We start from the raw sequence: 17968 nt of genomic DNA on the forward strand, positions 1-17968 counted from the left end.
GACCTTGGACAGGTCATGTAGTGTCTTTGAGCCTCGGTTTCTCCATCTGTAAACAGGGATGATAATAACGCTACCTGCTACATAAGGGCTGTAGTGAGCTCAAATGAGTTATCACAGGTGACATCCTCCGAGCAGAGGAAGTGCTGGTCTGTGCCGGCCCTAATCTTGTGTGTGATGCCCTGTACGATGCGTGTGGCCCGGGCCTGTCTCGCTCGCTATTTTCATTGCTCCACGCCAAGCTGCCTCGGGTACTGGGATTGAAACTTGTAATTCTGAATTCTTAAACTCTGTGGCTCAGGGCCTAAAGAATAACGCTGACCAAAGAGTGGTTGTCTGGTACCGTTTCCTCTCTGAACGTCCTGGCATCCCGGCGTGTGTGGGACTGGAATACGGCCAGCCCTGGGGTCGGACTGGCACGGGGAGCAAGCTGAATCCACTTTTGTCTTTGAACATGCATAATCTGCTTCCCTTGGTACGTAGCGCCGGCGGAAACAGACTCAGCCAGTGTTCCCGGCGATTTTTCCATCATTTATTAAATGTCTGCCTTGGTTTAGGAATCATATCTGCTGCCTTAATGATGTTTAAAGAAATATAAAAATAGGAGTACGTAACACTGTATTCGCTGTGGCTGGAGACCACTTTTATCTGTCACCATTTTGCACAAAGCACAAATTGTTGCAAAAATACCCGAACTCTGCTCTCATGGGGGCGCTTTGAAGAGATTGTTAGGTGTGTGGCAATTACTCACGGGCCCACGGTAAGTCCCAGCGCTGTCACGAAGCCCCGCTCGCCCTGGAGGGGCTCAGAGCCACCTTCCAGACGAAACCACGGCCACAAAGGCGCAGCCACACGGGGACGAACAAATGGCATCACGGGGGCCCTGGTGCTAAAACAGCTTTTCTCGAAATGAGCAAACTTGAATCAACCTGGGAGCGGGGCGTAGGCTGTAATTAAAAGTCCTAGCCCAATTCCCTTCGTTTGCAGCAGAAAACTATTGGTTTATTTCAAGCCAAACTGAGTCGAGGCTCGGGGTCCAGGAGCAGAACGCACAGACACCCAGCGCATCCTGATCACAGGTGGAAGCGGGCCGGGCAGCGCCCCCATCCCGCGGTGAAGGAGGCTACAGGCCGTATGCGCAGTGCAGCCCCGCGAGCCCCCCCCACCCCACGCCAGCCGTCCCCGAGCCAACACAGCGGGCCGCCGAGTCCTGCTGTTGCCGGGGGTCAAGTGTGCACCCCAGAGGGAAATGCATTTACAACCCACCATTTCTCCTTGCAGGTGGCCCGCCAGCTCCAGCCCTCCGTGGTGTGGATTGGAGACACCGAGAAAACCTTCTACAAAAAAGTCCCCAACGCCGAAAAGAAGGTGAGGGCTTCTCATTTCTTAACGTGGCCCTTTCCCTCCTACAAAGGGGCCCCGTACCAGGGACTACCTCGTTTTTTCAAGACGGTCTTGCTTTTTCAAGGGAGGAAGGAAACGGAGGGGCAGCCGTCTCTCTGCCCTAAGCACTTGACTGCATTTGAAAGGATCCAGTGTCTGATTTTACGAGGCATAATTTAGAAGAAATGAAAAAAAGTATGGAAAAGGGGGGAGGGGAGCGTTAAACCCAAACCTACCGATTCAGGGGTAAGAAACAATTGAGAGAACTGTACTCAGTTACAGCAAATGGCACACACAGGAGTTATTATTAGGATTTCCTATTGTTCATTATAATAAATAGCAAAAGGCCTGCAATTTATGAACAAAGACCGTCCGTAGAACTGCCAAGCGCCCCACATTGGGTGTCCCCCGGGAGTCTTCTGTCAATTGCTTCCTTCCTCCTTTTCTCTCCTTTCAATGGCTCCCCTCCCCCGCACTTCCCCCGGCAAATCACCAGCAAATTTCCCACAAGTTAAAAAAAATTTGCAGATACACATGATTGTTATTCCACATCAATTTGCACCAAAGCAAATAGTGGTTAACTGTGAATTTCTGATTAAATTCATAAGGATTTTAATCACTTTTGCTCCTTATGTATTATACATCATTTTTAGCAGGTAGAGATGATTTGGATAAAGAATGAAAGCTGAATCTTTTCTTCCTCAAATGAGCCTTGATTGCCCTGTCATTTTAGAAACTCTTAAAAGGACTCATTTATTATTTAATCTGGGAATCTGGTAGGTAGCTCCCTCTGCTGGCGAAGTTGCTACGTTAAAAAAAAGTCCACATACAGTAAAGCAACTATACTCCAATGAAAATTAATTTTATAAAAATAACAAAATAGGGCTTCCCTGGCGGCGCAGTGGTTGAGAGTCCGCCTACCGATGCAGGGGACACGGGTTCGTGCCCCGGTCCGGGAAGATCCCATGTGCCGCGGAGCAGCTGGGCCCGTGAGCCATGGCCGCCGAGCCTGCGCGTCCGGAGCCTGCGCTCCGCAACGGGAGGGGCCACAACAGTGAGAGGCCCACGTACCACAAAAAAAAAAATAACAAAATAAAATAAATCCTTTAAAAGGCCACATACATGCGAACTTGAAGGCAGCAGTTACCACGGTAAATCTAGAGAGATGCAAGGCAGCGTTTAATCCAGGTGTCACATGCTTCACGTCACCAGAAGCTTTGTCTCATGAATGGGCGAGGGCTCTCGCGCTGGACGTCAGCCTGGAGCATGAGAATTCAGGAGACGTATGTTCCCGGCCTGCTTTGCCCTTCACCTTAGTTGGCTGTGTGTCCCTGAGCAAGTAATTTAACCTCTCTGAGCTTCCACTTCCTTAAGTATCTAATTAAAGGGCTCCAGAGAGAATAGCCTCTGAGTTCGTGAAGCCCCTCTCGAATTCTCTCCCGTGACCCCCTCGAGCTGTCGGTTTGTCGCCAACAATTACGTCTGCTCATCTGTACCCCTCAGTGGGTCGAGAGTAAGAGGAATGGACACACCCGTTTGAGAGAGCCAGAGGGGCCCTGGGGGAAGGGCTGGCGGGCTCTGAGGGAGCGTCAGGCAGGAAGCGAGATGTGAGTTCCGTAGATGCCCCCCCAAGGGGAGTCACTGTGAAAGAGCAGGGAGCCGGCAAAGGAGAGACCCCAGAACCCTCCCCTGAACAGGCCCTTCCTTGCTGATCCCGAGGTGTTCTCTCCAGCACAATCTGATTCCCACAGATATGGTCACCGACTAGTCTTACTCCTGCAGAAAATGAAGGCCTTCGGTGGTACAGTCTTTGCTGTGGACAAATCGGACATTTATTCTGTCCACCTCTGCATTAGAAGAGTCTGTCGTCCGTCTGGGGAATTAACTGCACTGAGGACTGAATCACAACCTGGGAAAACCCCAGGATGCCTGATGAATACAAGCAGAAGGGTCCCTGGGTCCCCAAATGTCCAGAGGCCGGCTGGGGGCCTGAGCCAGCCCAGGCACAGACAGAGCTGCAAGGGGCATGCCCATCCCTGCAGCAGTGCAGCGGCCCCAGCTCCAGTGCGCCGGCCAGGGGAAAGCACGGTGGGCAGAGAACCGCTGCCTGGGCATCCTTCAGCTCGACGTCCTGGGCCTGCCCCTCGGAGAGCAGGGCTGCAGGGTTCCTGCTGCCTTCCTGCCTCTGGGGCCAGTGCTGGGCCAGCTCTCCTCTCCTTCCCACCCCACCTCCAGCTTCTGACTCCTGTCCTTACCCAAGTCCCTCAGCCTCCAGGGCCTGGGGCAGTCATGAGCATTGGACGTCCATGCTCTGGAGGTGATCACCAAATTCCAAGGGCAGCAGCTGCATCCGCCAACGAGAGGCACCAGGAGGTAGCACGACCGGCTCCACGTTGCATCACCTGGCCATCCAGGAACCCGGCGTCCTTACTACCACCCAGCCCAGCCTCCGTCCCAAAGGCTCCCCCGATCCCCAAGGTGCTGAAACCTAGAGAAGAATGTCCACCTGCAGAGAAGCCACCACCTACAGCCACAACACGGAGCACTCCCAGCGTCCGCCCAGGGCATTGGAGGGATTCCAGGAGCACTCTTCGAAAAAAACTCTCACCCACAATGACTAGCTCCACCCTCGAGGCCTCCACCTCTGGGCTCAGGCCCTGTAGGAGGTACAGTGTGGAGGCTCATGCAGTCATAAGGAGGGAGGCAACGGAGAAGGCCAGGTGGCAGCGATGGCTCCTGGGTGCAGAGCCGGGCACAGGGACCCCTAGGGCTGCTGCCACAGGCAGAGGACGCCCAGGGGCACAAGGCGTAGGTCAGGAAGCTCCTAGCACACTGGGAGGGAGGCGGCCTTCTCCTGTTTTGCAGAAGAGGACAAAGGCCCGAGAGGGCGCACAGCTGGTCAAGTGCAGAGCTCAGACTCTGAGGCAGGACCCCTCTCCCTGCCTGGATGCGGCTCCAGTGTCAGCACCGACTTCCCGTCTGACCCTCCTCGCTTCTACTATACCTGCGTCCTCCCTCTTGCCCTCTTCCACCCCCAGGCTACTTTAAACCACATCCTGAAGACTGCCCGTGGGGCCCTCAGGTCTTAGAGGCAAATGTGTCAGGCTCCAGAGTCCCCTGGACCCTGACCACCCCTGCCCCCCACGTTGTCCTCAACACCCAGCCCCCAGGGACCTGGCAGATGCCTGGACAGCGCCCTCTCCCTCCCCTCCCAGGAGGAGGGCCCTCCTTTCCACCATCTGAGGCTGGAGCCTTGGTCAGCTGTTGGTGTTTGAGGCGAAGGCAGTAAGGAATGAGGCAAGACGGGCTGCTGATGCATCTTCTGCTCCGTCACCCTCATGACTCCATCTAGCAGGAGCCCTGCCCACGTGACAGTAGGGCCTCCACGAGGGAAGCGCTGGCTGGGTTGGAGCTGGCCGCAGAAAAGCAAATGGAAACTGCTGCATGGGTGTCAGACACTAATTTGAAATCGCCCACAATAATAGGGTGGTGTGGGGCTGGCAGGTCCAGCGGTGGGGGCGGCTGAGGAGGTTGCCAGGTGATGGGGAGGATGTTGGCTGACATGATGGATGAGCACACCAGTCTCATGCATAATGGACGCGGCTCTGAACCGGAACAGGAGTGGCCCAAGTGCCGAAGAGTGTTGGCTGAATATACTCACCTTTCATTTCCGTCCCCTCCTAATGGGACTCGCCATCAGTGAAGATATCACTCTGGACGTGGCCCAGGATCAACATTTGTTATCCAAACAGGCTAATTAAGTTCAGTCATCCCTGCCGTTGTCAGGAGACACAGACAGCAATAGCATCTCCTGCCTCAGAACAGGCAGGGCTGCACCACTGTCACCATGGCAACCAGGCTGCTGGGGATGGGCTCAGACCTTGCAAGCATGTGTCTGCCCCCACCGAGTAGTAGTCTCCAGTCTCACCAGGTTAACTGTGTGAGGTAGGGGTCAGTCCTTCCTCCACCGGTCTTTGGGCAGCTCCATGTGCACCCCACACACGCCCCAGTCGCCCCTACCACCTTGCATTATTCTCCATCAAGCTTCTTAAAAGACTCTTCTCACCATCCCGCTCACTCTTCAACCCACCACTGTCCACTCGATACTCTGCAGCTCCATGGAAACTGCGCTCACAAATTTCTTTGAAATCCATTTCGCCAGTGGGCCCCAGCTTGTAAAAAAAGCTCTGTCCTCCCTCAGCCCCCATAGCCTTCTCCTGGTCTCCTCGCACCCCGCCAACACTTTCTTCTGTGTCTCCTCCATGCATTTCCACCCACCCCTTAAATACACTGGTGCTCACTGAGATTCCATCTCAGGCCCACAGACCTTTTTGCTCTCCTCGCCCTCCTTGGGCACCAGCTTATCAAATCACCCATAAGCCAACGAGTGCCCCCACTCCATCCCCAGCCCGCAGCTCTCCCCTGAGGCTCGGGTGCAGTCACCCGGCATCACCCAGAATCACCCCTGGGATACCTCCCCCACAGTGCTGCCGACTCAGGCAGGGCCTGTCCCAACTCCTCCTCCATCACCACCTACCACATGACCCTGCCCCTCCTCCTGCCTTTTCAAAGGGTTACGTTTTTAGTATAACAACTTTTCATAAGAGAGCTTTGGATCCACCCTGGTAAAATGAATTCTGAATATCTCCAGACTCTCCAAGCCTTGTCTAAACGCAGTGGGTTTTTTCCTGGCACAGGTGTAGATATTCCTGTAAGGAATATTCTCCCAGAATCTCAGCAGAGGTCTTTCCTCAGTGGCATGAGGCCCAGAGGCAGCTCCTCAGAGATGAGCAATTGACTCCTTATCATCCAGTGCAGTGGAAACTGGGGGAGGTTTTTACACCGTCATTTTCAGCCCCGTTGGCAATATTGCTAGTTTCCTTCAAATCATAAAGCCCCCGTTTTTCTGACTCTCCCCTTTAGAAACCTTTCTCTTCAACAGAGCAGACCTAGCATTGATTTCCTACCAGCACCTATATTTCAAGCACCTGTCAGACAGACACATTATGCCGTATACTCCTCATGGCATCCCTCAGGTTAGGACCTATGATTATTCCCATTTCTCAGATGCAGGGACTAAGGCTCAGAGAAGTTGAGTAACCTGCCCAAGGTCACACATCTGTTAAGAGCAGAACCAAGACTGAGATCAGATCTGTCTGACCCAAAGCCCGTGCACTGAACCATTTGCTACGTCATCTGCCTGTTATTGTGGAGTTTGTTCCTTGAGCTTTTCATTTTTGCACAGAGCCCGACCCCTGAGGGAAGTTCAGTAGCAAAGTCAAGCCCTACCAAACATGCCTCCCTATCCTAGGCCGCCCAGAGGCATGGGTCTGAGCAAAGGCAGGTTTCTGCAAAGACCTGGGGTAGGGGTTGGGGAGCTGCCCCTTCGAGAGCAGGTTTCCATCCTCATGCCCATTTCCGGGATTTCAGGGTCATCCCTCTCCTGTGCTTTGCCCTCTTTTAAGCTCCTCTGTTGTCCCCAACCCCCACTCATGCTTCCTGGGTGGAGTCCTGCAGGGCCATTGTTCCCTTCTGATGGAGCCAGGCAGCCTCTGGACTTCCGTGAGGGCAGGAGGAAGGGATCAGAAGCTGCCTGGTGATCTGGCTTCAGGCCCAGCCTGTGAGATTTATTTTGCTGTAAAAATCCCATCTCTTTCTCTGCTGTGAGTTACATTACAAAACGTCCCTTTAAACTGAATCCAACAACACAGAAGAAGGATTATACACCATGACCAAGTGGGATTTATCCCAGGCTTAACATCCAAAAATCAATTAATGTAATATACTATATCATTAAAAATAAAGGACAGAAACCACACCATCTTCTCAACAGATGCAGAAAAAGCATTTGACAAAATACAACACCCCTTCATGATTAAAAAAATAGAAAGAAAAGGAAACTTCCTCAGTCTAATAAAAAAATCCACAGCTGACATCATCCTTAATGGTAAAAGACTGGATGTTTTCCCCTTAAGAGCACCTCTTCTATCCAACATTATATTGCAGGTTCTCACCAGGGTAATCAGGGAGGAAAATTAAGTAAGGCATCCATATTGAAAAGGAAGAAATACAACTATATTTGCAGATGACATGATCTTGCATACAGAAAATCCTAAGGAATTCACTAAAGCAGTATTAGAACTAATAAACTAGCTCAGCAAGGTCGCAGGATAGGATACAAAATCAATATACAAAAAGCAACATTTAAGAAAACAATTCCAATTGTAATAACATCCAAAAAATCGGAATAAACTTAACAAAAGAAGTGCAAGACTTCTACTCTGAAGACTCTACTCTGAAGACTTCTACTCTGAAGACTACAAAACATTGTTGAAAGAAGTCAACGAAGACCTCGATAAATAGAAAGATACATCATATTCATGGATTGAAAAACTTATTGTTAAGACGACAAGAATCCCCACATTGATCTACAGATTCAACACAATCCCCATCAAAATTCCAGCGACCTTAGTTGCAGAAATTGACAAGCTGATCCTAAAATCCATATGGAAATTCAAAGGACCCAGAATAGCCAAAACAATCTTGAAAAAGAACGGAGTTGGAGAACTCACACTTCCCAGTTTCCAAACTTACCGTAAAGCTGCAGCAATCAGGACAGTGTGGTACTGGCCTAAGGAGAGACATATGGGCCAATGGAATAGAACTGGTCCAGAAATAAACCCTCACATTTACAAAAAAATTGCCTTTTTGGACAGAAGTGCCAAGACAATTCAATGGAGAAAGAATAGCCTTTTCAACACGTGCTTCTAGGACAATTGGATTGCCACATGCAAAAGAATGAAGTTGGACCCCTACCTCACACAGCTAACCAACAATGCACCACAGACCTAAAAGCAAGAGCTAAAACTATGAAAGCCTTAGAAGAAAATAGAGACATAACTTTCTGTGACCTTGGATTAAGCAATGGTGTCTTGGATACAATATCAGGAGCACAAGCAACAGAAGAAGACTTAAACTGAACTCATCAAAACTGAAAACTTCTTGCTGTAAAAGACATCAACAAGAAAGTGAAAAGACGACTCAGAATGGGAGAAAATATTTGCAGGTCATTAATCTGACAAGGGACCTGTATCTAGAAAATATAAATGACTCTTACAACTCAATATTAAAAAGACAAGTAACCTTGGGCTTCCCTGGTGGCGCAGTGGTTGAGAGTCTGCCTGCCGATGCAGGGGACACGGGTTCGCGCCCTGGTCCGGGAGGATCCCACGTGCCGCGGAGCGGCTGGGCCCGTGAGCCATGGCCGCTGAGCCTGCGTGTCCGGAGCCTGTGCTCCGCAACGGGAGAGGCCACAACAGTGAGAGGCCTGCGTACTGCGGAAAAAAAAAAAAAAAAGACAAGTAACCCAATTTAAAAAAGGGCAAAGGATCTGAATACACGTCTTTCCAAAGAAGGTACATATGGCCATTAAGCGCGTGAAAAGATGCTAATAACATCTTTAGCCTCCAGGGAAGTAAAAGTCAAAACCACAATCCGATACCACTTCACACCCACCAGGTTGGCTAAATAAAAGGAAAAAATAAGAAAAACAGTAACAAGTGTTGGTAAGGGTCCAGAGAAACTTAAATCTGCTCTCTGCTAGGATTGTAAAACGGTGCAGACGCTTTAGAAAACAGTCTGGCATTTCTTTAAAAGGTTAGACAGAGAGTAACCATAAGACCTAGCAATTCAATTCCTCTGTACGTACCCAAGAGATACGAAAACATTAGTCCATACAAATCTTATACACAAATGTTCATAGCAGCGTTATTCACAACAGCCAAAAGGCGTAAGAAAAACAAATGTCCATCAGCTGATGAGTAGATAAGTAAAATGGGGCATAACCGTACAATGGATACCGTTCAGCAATTAAAATGAAGTCCCAAAACACGCCACCACATGGGGGAATCTCGAAAATGTTACCCTGAATGAAAGAAGCCACACACACACGTACAGACACATATGGAATGATTCTATTTATGAAATATCCATAAGAGACAAATCTGTAGAGACAGAAAGTAGATTAGTGATTGCCTAGGATTCCGAAGGAGGTTGGGGGAAATGGGCAGTGACTGCGAATGGGCGGGGTCTTTTGGGGGCAACGAACATGAAAACGTTCTAAAATTAATTGTGGTGATGGTTGGACAACTCTGTGAATATACTAAAAACACTGAATCATACATTTTATTTTTTTAATATTTTAATTTTATTGGTGAATCATACGTTTTAAATAGGTGAATTATATGGTATGTGAATTACATCTCAATAAAGCTGATCTATACCATGATAATGATATAAACATAATAATAGATAACATAATATAACAATAGTAGATATTTTAAGTCTCCTTTGCAGCGCTCAATCGCTATAGGCCCCTAAACAGGAAGGGAATTGGGGGTGGGGCAAGCATGGCCCCCCACACATCCCCTCTGAAAGGCAGGGTCCCCAGAGCAGGGGCAGGAGCAAGGCTGTGGAGTCACTAACTCCGAGCTGGCAGCTGGGGACCGGCTCATGAACTCTGGGTCTCGGATGTCCCTTGGTCTCCTTGTGCCTCAGGCCAGCATCTCCGGAGTGAGGGTGAGAACGGGTCCCTCTCCTGGGGTGGCTGCGAGGATGAGGTGAGAAGGTTCATGTCAGGCACCGGGCAAGACCCCTGGAACACAGGAAGCATGCAGTCGATGCTACCAGTACCATGGAAGCAGCCTGGGCGTAAGAAGTAATGAGCGAGGCTGACGGGCCGGGAAGTAACAAGCTGTGCTGTCCTGGGAGGTCAAGGCAAGCCCCCAACCTCTTGCCTCATTGGAGCCAAAAGTTTCTGCAACTTCCCACTGGGCTTTCCTCCGAACGGCCCCTCGGCCCGGCGTCTCGCTCTTTTCTCATCCAGTATTTTCCCTGCACCCCGTCAATCCAGACATGGAACTGGGCCTTTCTGTTGGTCAAACAAAAGGAAGGAGGAAGGGGCACAACACTGGGCCCCCTGCATGGCCACAGCCCCTTCCCTCCCCCTTCCCTCCCCGGCATCACCCACCCAGCTCACACCCGCCCTGCAGACCACACTCCTAACACCACCCTCCCTCCCTCTGCCCAGCAGGCTGCCGTTCCAGGTCTGACTCCCAATTCCACGGGGCAGCCAAAGGGCCTCCCAGGGAACAGATTCCCCAGCACACGAGTGTCCTTGTCCCAAAGGCCCTGCAGCCGTGCACAGCTCTGTCACCCCCGTGCCTCCAGTTTCCTGCCATTCGCGTTTATTCTCGAGCGTGGAATTTATCCCACGCCCACTCCCTTCCCTAGATGTTACCAGCCCCTTCCTGCAGGCAGACGTGCGGGGCTGTCTTCCGGCCAGGTGTGCAGGACACACAGGGCCAAGCAACAGGCGACCTCATCTCTATAGAGTAGCTCACATGTGCTGGGGCGGTTCCAGGAAAGCCCCAGGATAGGTGGGATCTTTAACTCTCTGGCTCAATTGCCCCTGAGCCAAAGGGGAGCAAAAAAGGCCCAGATTGTTCTTGGGTGTCTCTGTGGAGGCCCCCCCCATCACCCCTAGCCGCTTCCTCTTCTCTTGCTGCACTAGTTGTGGTTGATTTAAAGCCCATGCGTTGCCATGGCAACGTGGCCAAATCTGACATGCCCCCCACCCCGCCCAGAAGCCAGAAGTCATCCTCCCTCAGGTACCTCAAGTCTGACTCCCGTCCCTCATTAGTGCTGTGATTATACTGAAATAATACAGGTTCAAACTACACCCAAACTGCTTCAGAGAGAAGTTTCACACTCTTATGTAACCAGCTGTTTTCAGATCTGAGATCCAAGACCTTGGTCCTCGTCGTCACAGCCGTCAGCAAAGGAAATCTTGAGTTCACCTTCAAAACATCTCAGAGGAACACACTGGAAACCAATTCTCAATCCCAGCCAGTTTCCTTCCGCTTGGAAATCCGCCCTGTTTCCCATTCTTAGGGTTAAGATGCTGGTACGTTCGGTCAGGTGCTTCCTTCCTTCCCCCTTTCCAAATCGGAACACCAGATTTAAGGAAAGGAAGAGCCAGCAGTTCAGACCATGCAAACCAGGAACCACGTCCCGAGACCCAACCCAGAACAAACTCTAAGAAAGTGTGTTTGGGCATCACTTTTTAACAAATGTATGCCACAGTGCATCCAACGCTATATTTTCTTTTGTTCTTGATTCTTTTTTTCTATGTGTGGGCTTATTTTTTCCCCTCTCTCTTCCTCCCAGATGGAACCTAAGCGCCTGAAAAAACAGCTTCCCAAAATCCTGAAGCTCCTGAAACCAGATGACAGGATTCTGATTGTGGGGACAACACAGCGACCTTTTGACGCTGAACTTCAACCTCTTTGCAAAGTTTATCAAAAAATTATTTTGGTTCCCAGACCAGACTATGCTTCCAGATATGGCAAGTACCCCTCACCCCTTCCAGTATGCAGTAACCGAAGCTGGGCCATCCGGTGTGGGCTTGTAGGCATGTGGGCTTGAGCCAGGAGGGTGGCCTTCGTCACCCAGTGACCATCAGAAGGTGATGTAAGTCCCAGTGCCCCAGGACGTCAGCGAACTCCAAGACATAAACATAAACACCAGGTCCCAAGAGCAACAGATCTCTGTTCTGTTGTTAATGTAATTCTTTTTACCCAAGACAAAAGGAAACAGGACAGGGATTATTATTTTGAGCCCTGAAGGAGACAAAAGCCCCTGTGGGTAAGAATTTTCCTTTTGACAGGTAGATTAGGGTCGCTCAGCTTGTCCCCGCGGTGGTGATGTCTTTGCCGTGCAAAAGCATTTCTTTTCACCTGGTCGCTTTTATTTTTCCAGGCTCAAAATACCAGTCCAAGGGAATGTTGATTTACTTAAACACTACATACAACAAGAGCTTACTTTTTTTCCATTTTTTCCCTTGGATAGACAGATTCAAAATCACTTCTTTTGAAACCTGTTTTTAAATGGAAACAATACAAAAAAGTGACCCTGGGAGGCAGTGCAGTGAAATTGGGAAGAGCCGTGGCACGTGGGTTCTGACGAGCCCTGGTTCTGATCCTGGCTGTCCCGCCGAATAGCTGATGACCTTGAGAAGTAGGCTGACATTCTGAGCCTCCATTTTCTCAGCTCTAAAGTAGGAGAACTGTTCAGTTCCCAGGGCTGTGGTGACCCTTATATGAGATGGCTAGAATGCCCAGCACCATCTCAGCTCCCGGAGAGGACGGGTGGAGGGGGAGAAGGCGGTGATGGGGGCATGGAGGAGGAATATTTAAATGGAAGGTCAGTAAATGGCCCAGGGAGCCGGCAGTGGTGCCGGTGGTGGTTTCCATTATCGATTGCTGTGTGACAGACCTCCCCAGTGGCTTGAAACCACAAAGTACGCCTCTCGTGATTCTGAAGGGCCACTGGGCTCAGTGGGGGAGTTCTCCCCAAGGTGTTTCATGATGGCGCAGTAAATGGCGGCTGGGACTCCAGTCATCTGAAGACTGGACAGGGCTGGACATCCAAGACCATTCCCTCCATGACTGTGCTGTTGCTGGCTGTCAGCTGGGAGCTCGGCTGGGGCTGGTGACCAGACCTCCTCTACCCGGCCCCTCCCCGTGGCCTTCCACAGCGCGGCAGCTAGGTCCCCAGGGGGAACATCCTAAGGGGAAACATTTCAAGATGTTCAGGCAGAAGCTGGAAGGATCCTTGTGACCCAGCTGCAGAAGTCACACAGAGTCACTTACACCACATCCTACTGGTCAAGAGAAAGTCACAGGCCAGCCCAAGTTCAAGGACAGTGTACTACACAGCATGTGAATACCAAAGGTGCGACTCATTGAGGGGTCGTCTTGACCGCCCATGGTAGTGGTGGTGGTGGTAGATTTGGTTTAGAGATGATGATGGTGCTGTTGGAAATGGCGGTGATGGTGACCACAGCCTGGAAGTGGTGGAGATGCTGGTGGTCATGACCGCAGCCTGGTGGTGATGGAGATGCTGGTGGTCATGGTGGCGGTCATGTTAGAGGAGATGGCGGTAGCGATAACATGGTAGCCATGGTGCATTGCTGATAATAATAAAAACTATTAGGTCAGACTTGGTTTCTATTCATCCTTCATTAGTCACAATAGCACCACCAAAACAGAGAGGATATATGTCCTTTCTGGTTGATCTTAAGTTCCTGGTCAGTGTGATTTGCTAGAAGAACAACCCTTTACTCCCCATACATTATAAACTCTTAGCTTATTAGCCACTCCGTTTGCAATATGCATTCGTTTCTGTCTTGATAAAGTGTGATCATAATCACAGTGTTATATGCAAAGCACAGGAAGACTTTGGGCCCAGTTATTTCTCCACCCATCTAGGGACTTCTCCATCTTCTGGGGCCTGCAAGCCCTCCACTGGATCCTTTGCAACCAGCCAGCATCAAAGGAAAAGAAAGAAAGATAGTATAAAGGATCTCTCAGGAGATTTAGGGACCAGACTGAGGAGGGGCCAACAGTTCTTCTAGCCACATTGGCCAGAATGCCTCACGAGGCCCCACCAGGGTTCAAGGGGGCAGGGATGTGTAGTTTAGCCAAGGAAGGAGTCGACACAGAGATGGGTGTGCACCAGTGCTCTCTGCCCACTACAGAGGATTCCACGCTCCTGGCTTCATCAGAGCTTTCCCACTCCCGTGCCCCTTGGTTAGATTCTCTGTGTCTCTTTGTCTCTCTCTGTGTTTCTCTCTCTCTCTGTATTGTATATATATTTTAAGCTATCTTAATGGAATAAGGTAGAGTATTATTAATTTTCAGGGCCTAGAACATTATTCTTGACTTTGAACAGTTTCGATTGTCTGACAAAACCATAGGCCCTTTCGAAATGAAGCTATTGATGTATAACAAGGACAGGTGTGTTCTTTTGATAAAGTGCCAGGCCTCTCTAGGGACTCAGATCACAAGACAGATTCCAGCTTGAATCCCCTCACAGCAGCATCGTGGGAGAGGAAGGAGGAAGCATCCCTTCACCGGTGGGCGGATGATAAACCTGCAGCAGTGGTCATCTTGGGCCCAGGGCTCTGTCCACTCAACCACATGTGTCTCACATATTTCTTTCTCGGTGGGTGATTTGTTCAGGCTGCCATTCTCGCCAACATCATAAATGCTGCCCAGCGTTTCCTCCAGTGACCTTGAAGTTACCATAGCCACAGTGGCTGGGACATCTATCTTAAAGAAAGACTATTCCTGTCTTTGCAATGATCAAAAACGGTCTCTTGGGCTTCCCTGGTGGCACAGTGGTTGAGAGTCCACCTGCCGATGCAGGGGACGCGGGTTCGTGCCCCAGTCCGGGAAGATCCCACATGCCGCGGAGCGGCTGGGCCCGTGAGCCATGGCCGCTGAGCCTGCGCATCCGGAGCCTGTGCTCCGCAATGGGAGAGACCACAACAGTGAGAGGCCCGCGTACAAAAACAAAAAAGGTCTCTTGCATCCTGTAAAGCCTGGGCTGCAGAGCCATAACTTGGGCCCTTGCTTGTCCACCTGTCTGCTGGCAGCCGAGGGCCAAAGGTGCATGGAACACTCTCGATCCAACTTCTCAGATTCTTCAGGCGGTGCGGGGGAGTGACAGGGCTGAGAAGAGAAGGGCAGGTCAGCCAGAGGAAACACGGTCCTTAAGGTTTACCAAATATAATTCAATAGCTACCTCCTTTCCCCAAATCAAGCGGTTTCCTTCAAAATGTCTCTGCAAAGAAAATCCACCCCCAGGTTGATTAATGCCATGTCTAGTCCCCATAAATCCCTTTGGGCTTCCTTCTCTCCACGTTCCTCATGCCTCCTCCTGTCTCTCTTCCCCGGGGTCTGCTCCACTAATAACCCGATTCATCACAGGCCCCCCACCTTAGACCCTGTGTCTGCTCGGAGGGGTCCAGCCCATGTCTTTTCTTTTTTTTTTTAACATCTTTATTGGGGTATAACTGCTTTACAATGCTGTGTTAGTTTCTGCTTTATAACAAAGTGAATCAGCTACACATATACATACATTCCCATATCTCCTCCCTGTTGCATCTCCCACCCTCCCAACCTCCCTATCCCACCCCTCTAGGTGGACACAAAGCACTGAGCTGATCTCCCTGTGCTATGCGGCTGCTTCCCACTAGCCATCTGTTTTACATTTGGTAGTGTATTTATGTCCATGCCACTCTCTCACTTCGCCCCAGCTTACCCTTCCCTCTCCCCGTGTCCTCAAGTCCATCCTCTACGTCTGCATCTTTATTCCTGTCCAGCCCCTAGGTTCATTAGAACCTTTTTTTTTTTAGATTCCATATATATGCGTTAGCACACGGTATTTGTTTTTCTCTTTCTGACTTACTTCACTCTGTATGACAGACTCTAGGTCCATCCACCTCACTACAAATAACTCAATTTCGTTTCTTTTTCTGGAATCCTAGACTGCGGAGGCCAGAAGCTCATCCCAATCACATTATTCACCCTCTTGTGCTTTTGCGAAATCCCAAATAAAAATGAATTTTAAGAGACTGTGTCATCTCAAGCACCAGCCGGGATAGAATCAATTGGGAATGCCAAAAGCAGAGAAGGGGCCCCGAAGACCAGATTCCTTTCAGCCTAAAGAAGGGGAAGGGGATGGAGATTAGTCTGAAGAACTGAAGAGCCCTCTGCATCCGAGAAAGGAAGGTAAAACACGGCAGCAGGTGCAGAGAGCCCCTCAGCTGCCTTGGACCGTTTTGTAGCCCTGGCCTCTGGTCCTCACGGCCACGCCCGTTGCCAGTCCCCAAGCCTGTTGTGCTTTTGTGCCCCCCACCCCCACCCCCGCTGGACCAAAGGCTTGGCAGCCTGCTCGTGCCTCCAGTACAGGCTGTGGGGCTCCCACTGCAGTGAGCCACCAGGCTAGAGCTCCCTCCACGCCTGAATCCCCTCTTTGCCCCAGAGCAGCTATTTAAGGGCCAAGAACCCATGATCCGGTGGCTTTGTACAAGCAGTAGAAGCTGTTCTTTTAAAGGCTAGTAAGTCTAGTTCATCAGACATGAGAAGGGAGTCAAGCCTGATTCTCTCTCCCCTTCTCTGCATCTGGAGATGGCTGGGGGCAAGTGGGCAAGTCCCACCGCAGCTGTGACTGCACCACCATTGAAAAATGATGAGCTTGGGGAAGTCATCAATGTTTCAGGTATTTTGACGAAGCTTGACCAAGACTTTACACGAATGTCATACACGTTCATTGTCAATAGGGTGTTTACATGCCCACACTAGACCAGAGTAATTGTCGTTTTTTGCATCACTCTTTTTTTATTGGAGTATCGTTGATCTACAATATCATGTTAGTTTCAGGTATACAGCACAGTGATTCAGCTGTACGTATATATGTATATTCTTTTCCAGATTCTTTTCCCTTATATGTTTTTACAAAATACTGAGTAGAGGTCCCTGTGCTATACAGTAAGTCCTTGTCGGCTGTCTGCTTTATATATAGTCGTGTGTATCTGTTAAGCCCGACGTCTGCATCTCTATTACTGAATCTTTACTTGCAGGGATTTTTGTGTTAAAATACAGGGAGGCTGTGACTTTCATAGCTTAACAGGGAGGCACGGGAGAGCTGACCTTTGTCGCTGGGAAGCCCTTGGCCCTCACTGTTTGTCCCCTCCACGCTGCAGGTAGGAATTTCACCCACGGGTGCCCACGTCTGAAGCTGCTCTGGGTTCCCAGCCTGGGGTATCTACCAGGTCCCCAGGTTTAGGGGTTCTCACCAGTGACTGTCCCATAAAACGTGTTCCCTTCTCAGGACCCAGAGTCACCACTCAGACCTGTTTGCACGGCTTCTAGATGTTATGAATGAGGACAGGAGACGGACGAGATCCCAAGGGATGGTGTCATCTGGTGGTTGTTGTTGCTGTGTGTTTTTACCACGGGCTGTGTCTCCTGATGTCTAACTCTACAGCAGTTGTATTTAGATAAGGGTAATCCTCCCCTGTTCCAATCTGTCTTTTACACAGATATGCTTAGAAATACTCTGTAGTTTATTTTGTGTTAGCTTTTATAATTGATGTTTTACTGAGCATTAGGAAACTTTGGTACCAAGTGGAATGACTTGATAGTAATAAAATTACAGAAATAACAATAATAAAGCTACAGGAGAGAAAGTGTCCACCATATGCCAGAAGAGTTTCTTCCAAGTGATTTGTACACATTCTTGCCCTTATTTCTCATAGCAGCTTGAGAAGGAAATCTTTCTACTCCCACTTTTACCTTAGATGGGTTCAGGTCCAAATAAACCCACCAAGGAAGTAGCAGTGTAGACGCAGGAGGAAGATGTTGCTTTAGGCAAATTTGGGGGCCCCCGTGGCCCTTGCTGGTCTCACTGCAGCTCTCATCCCTTGATGGCTAACCTTCCACCGTTGGAAGACACCACAGGCCCCATGATAACATGCACCCCTTCCCAGCAACTCAGCTCACCTTGGGGCCAAGGATCTCCTGCCAAGGAGGACAGTGGAGGCGTATTTTTGGAATAACCCCTGGCCCCAAAAGCCAGACTCTGATGTGGGTCCTAGTTACGTTCCAAGTCATTCTATCCCTTGACAGTCATTGGACCTTTTCATCTCATCAGGTACTTTTGGATCAATGTAGTTGGATGC

General features: G+C 50.0%; 1 protein-coding gene across 1 annotated transcript in view; it reads left to right on the top strand.

Moving 5' to 3' along the window:
* DRC11 (dynein regulatory complex subunit 11) overlaps positions 1 to 17968 on the top strand; it is a 170223-nt gene that overhangs the window by 141438 nt on the left and 10817 nt on the right. The window contains exons 16-17 of the mRNA XM_027117474.1: positions 1279 to 1365; positions 11608 to 11785. Coding sequence (XP_026973275.1) covers positions 1279 to 1365; positions 11608 to 11785 — 265 coding nt within the window. The remainder of the gene's footprint in view (positions 1 to 1278; positions 1366 to 11607; positions 11786 to 17968) is intronic.

Source organism: Aethalodelphis obliquidens, unplaced genomic scaffold (assembly GCF_003676395.1).
Source record: "Aethalodelphis obliquidens isolate GAN/ISIS:26980383/991018 unplaced genomic scaffold, ASM367639v1 scaffold2, whole genome shotgun sequence".
NCBI lineage: Eukaryota > Metazoa > Chordata > Mammalia > Artiodactyla > Delphinidae > Aethalodelphis > Aethalodelphis obliquidens.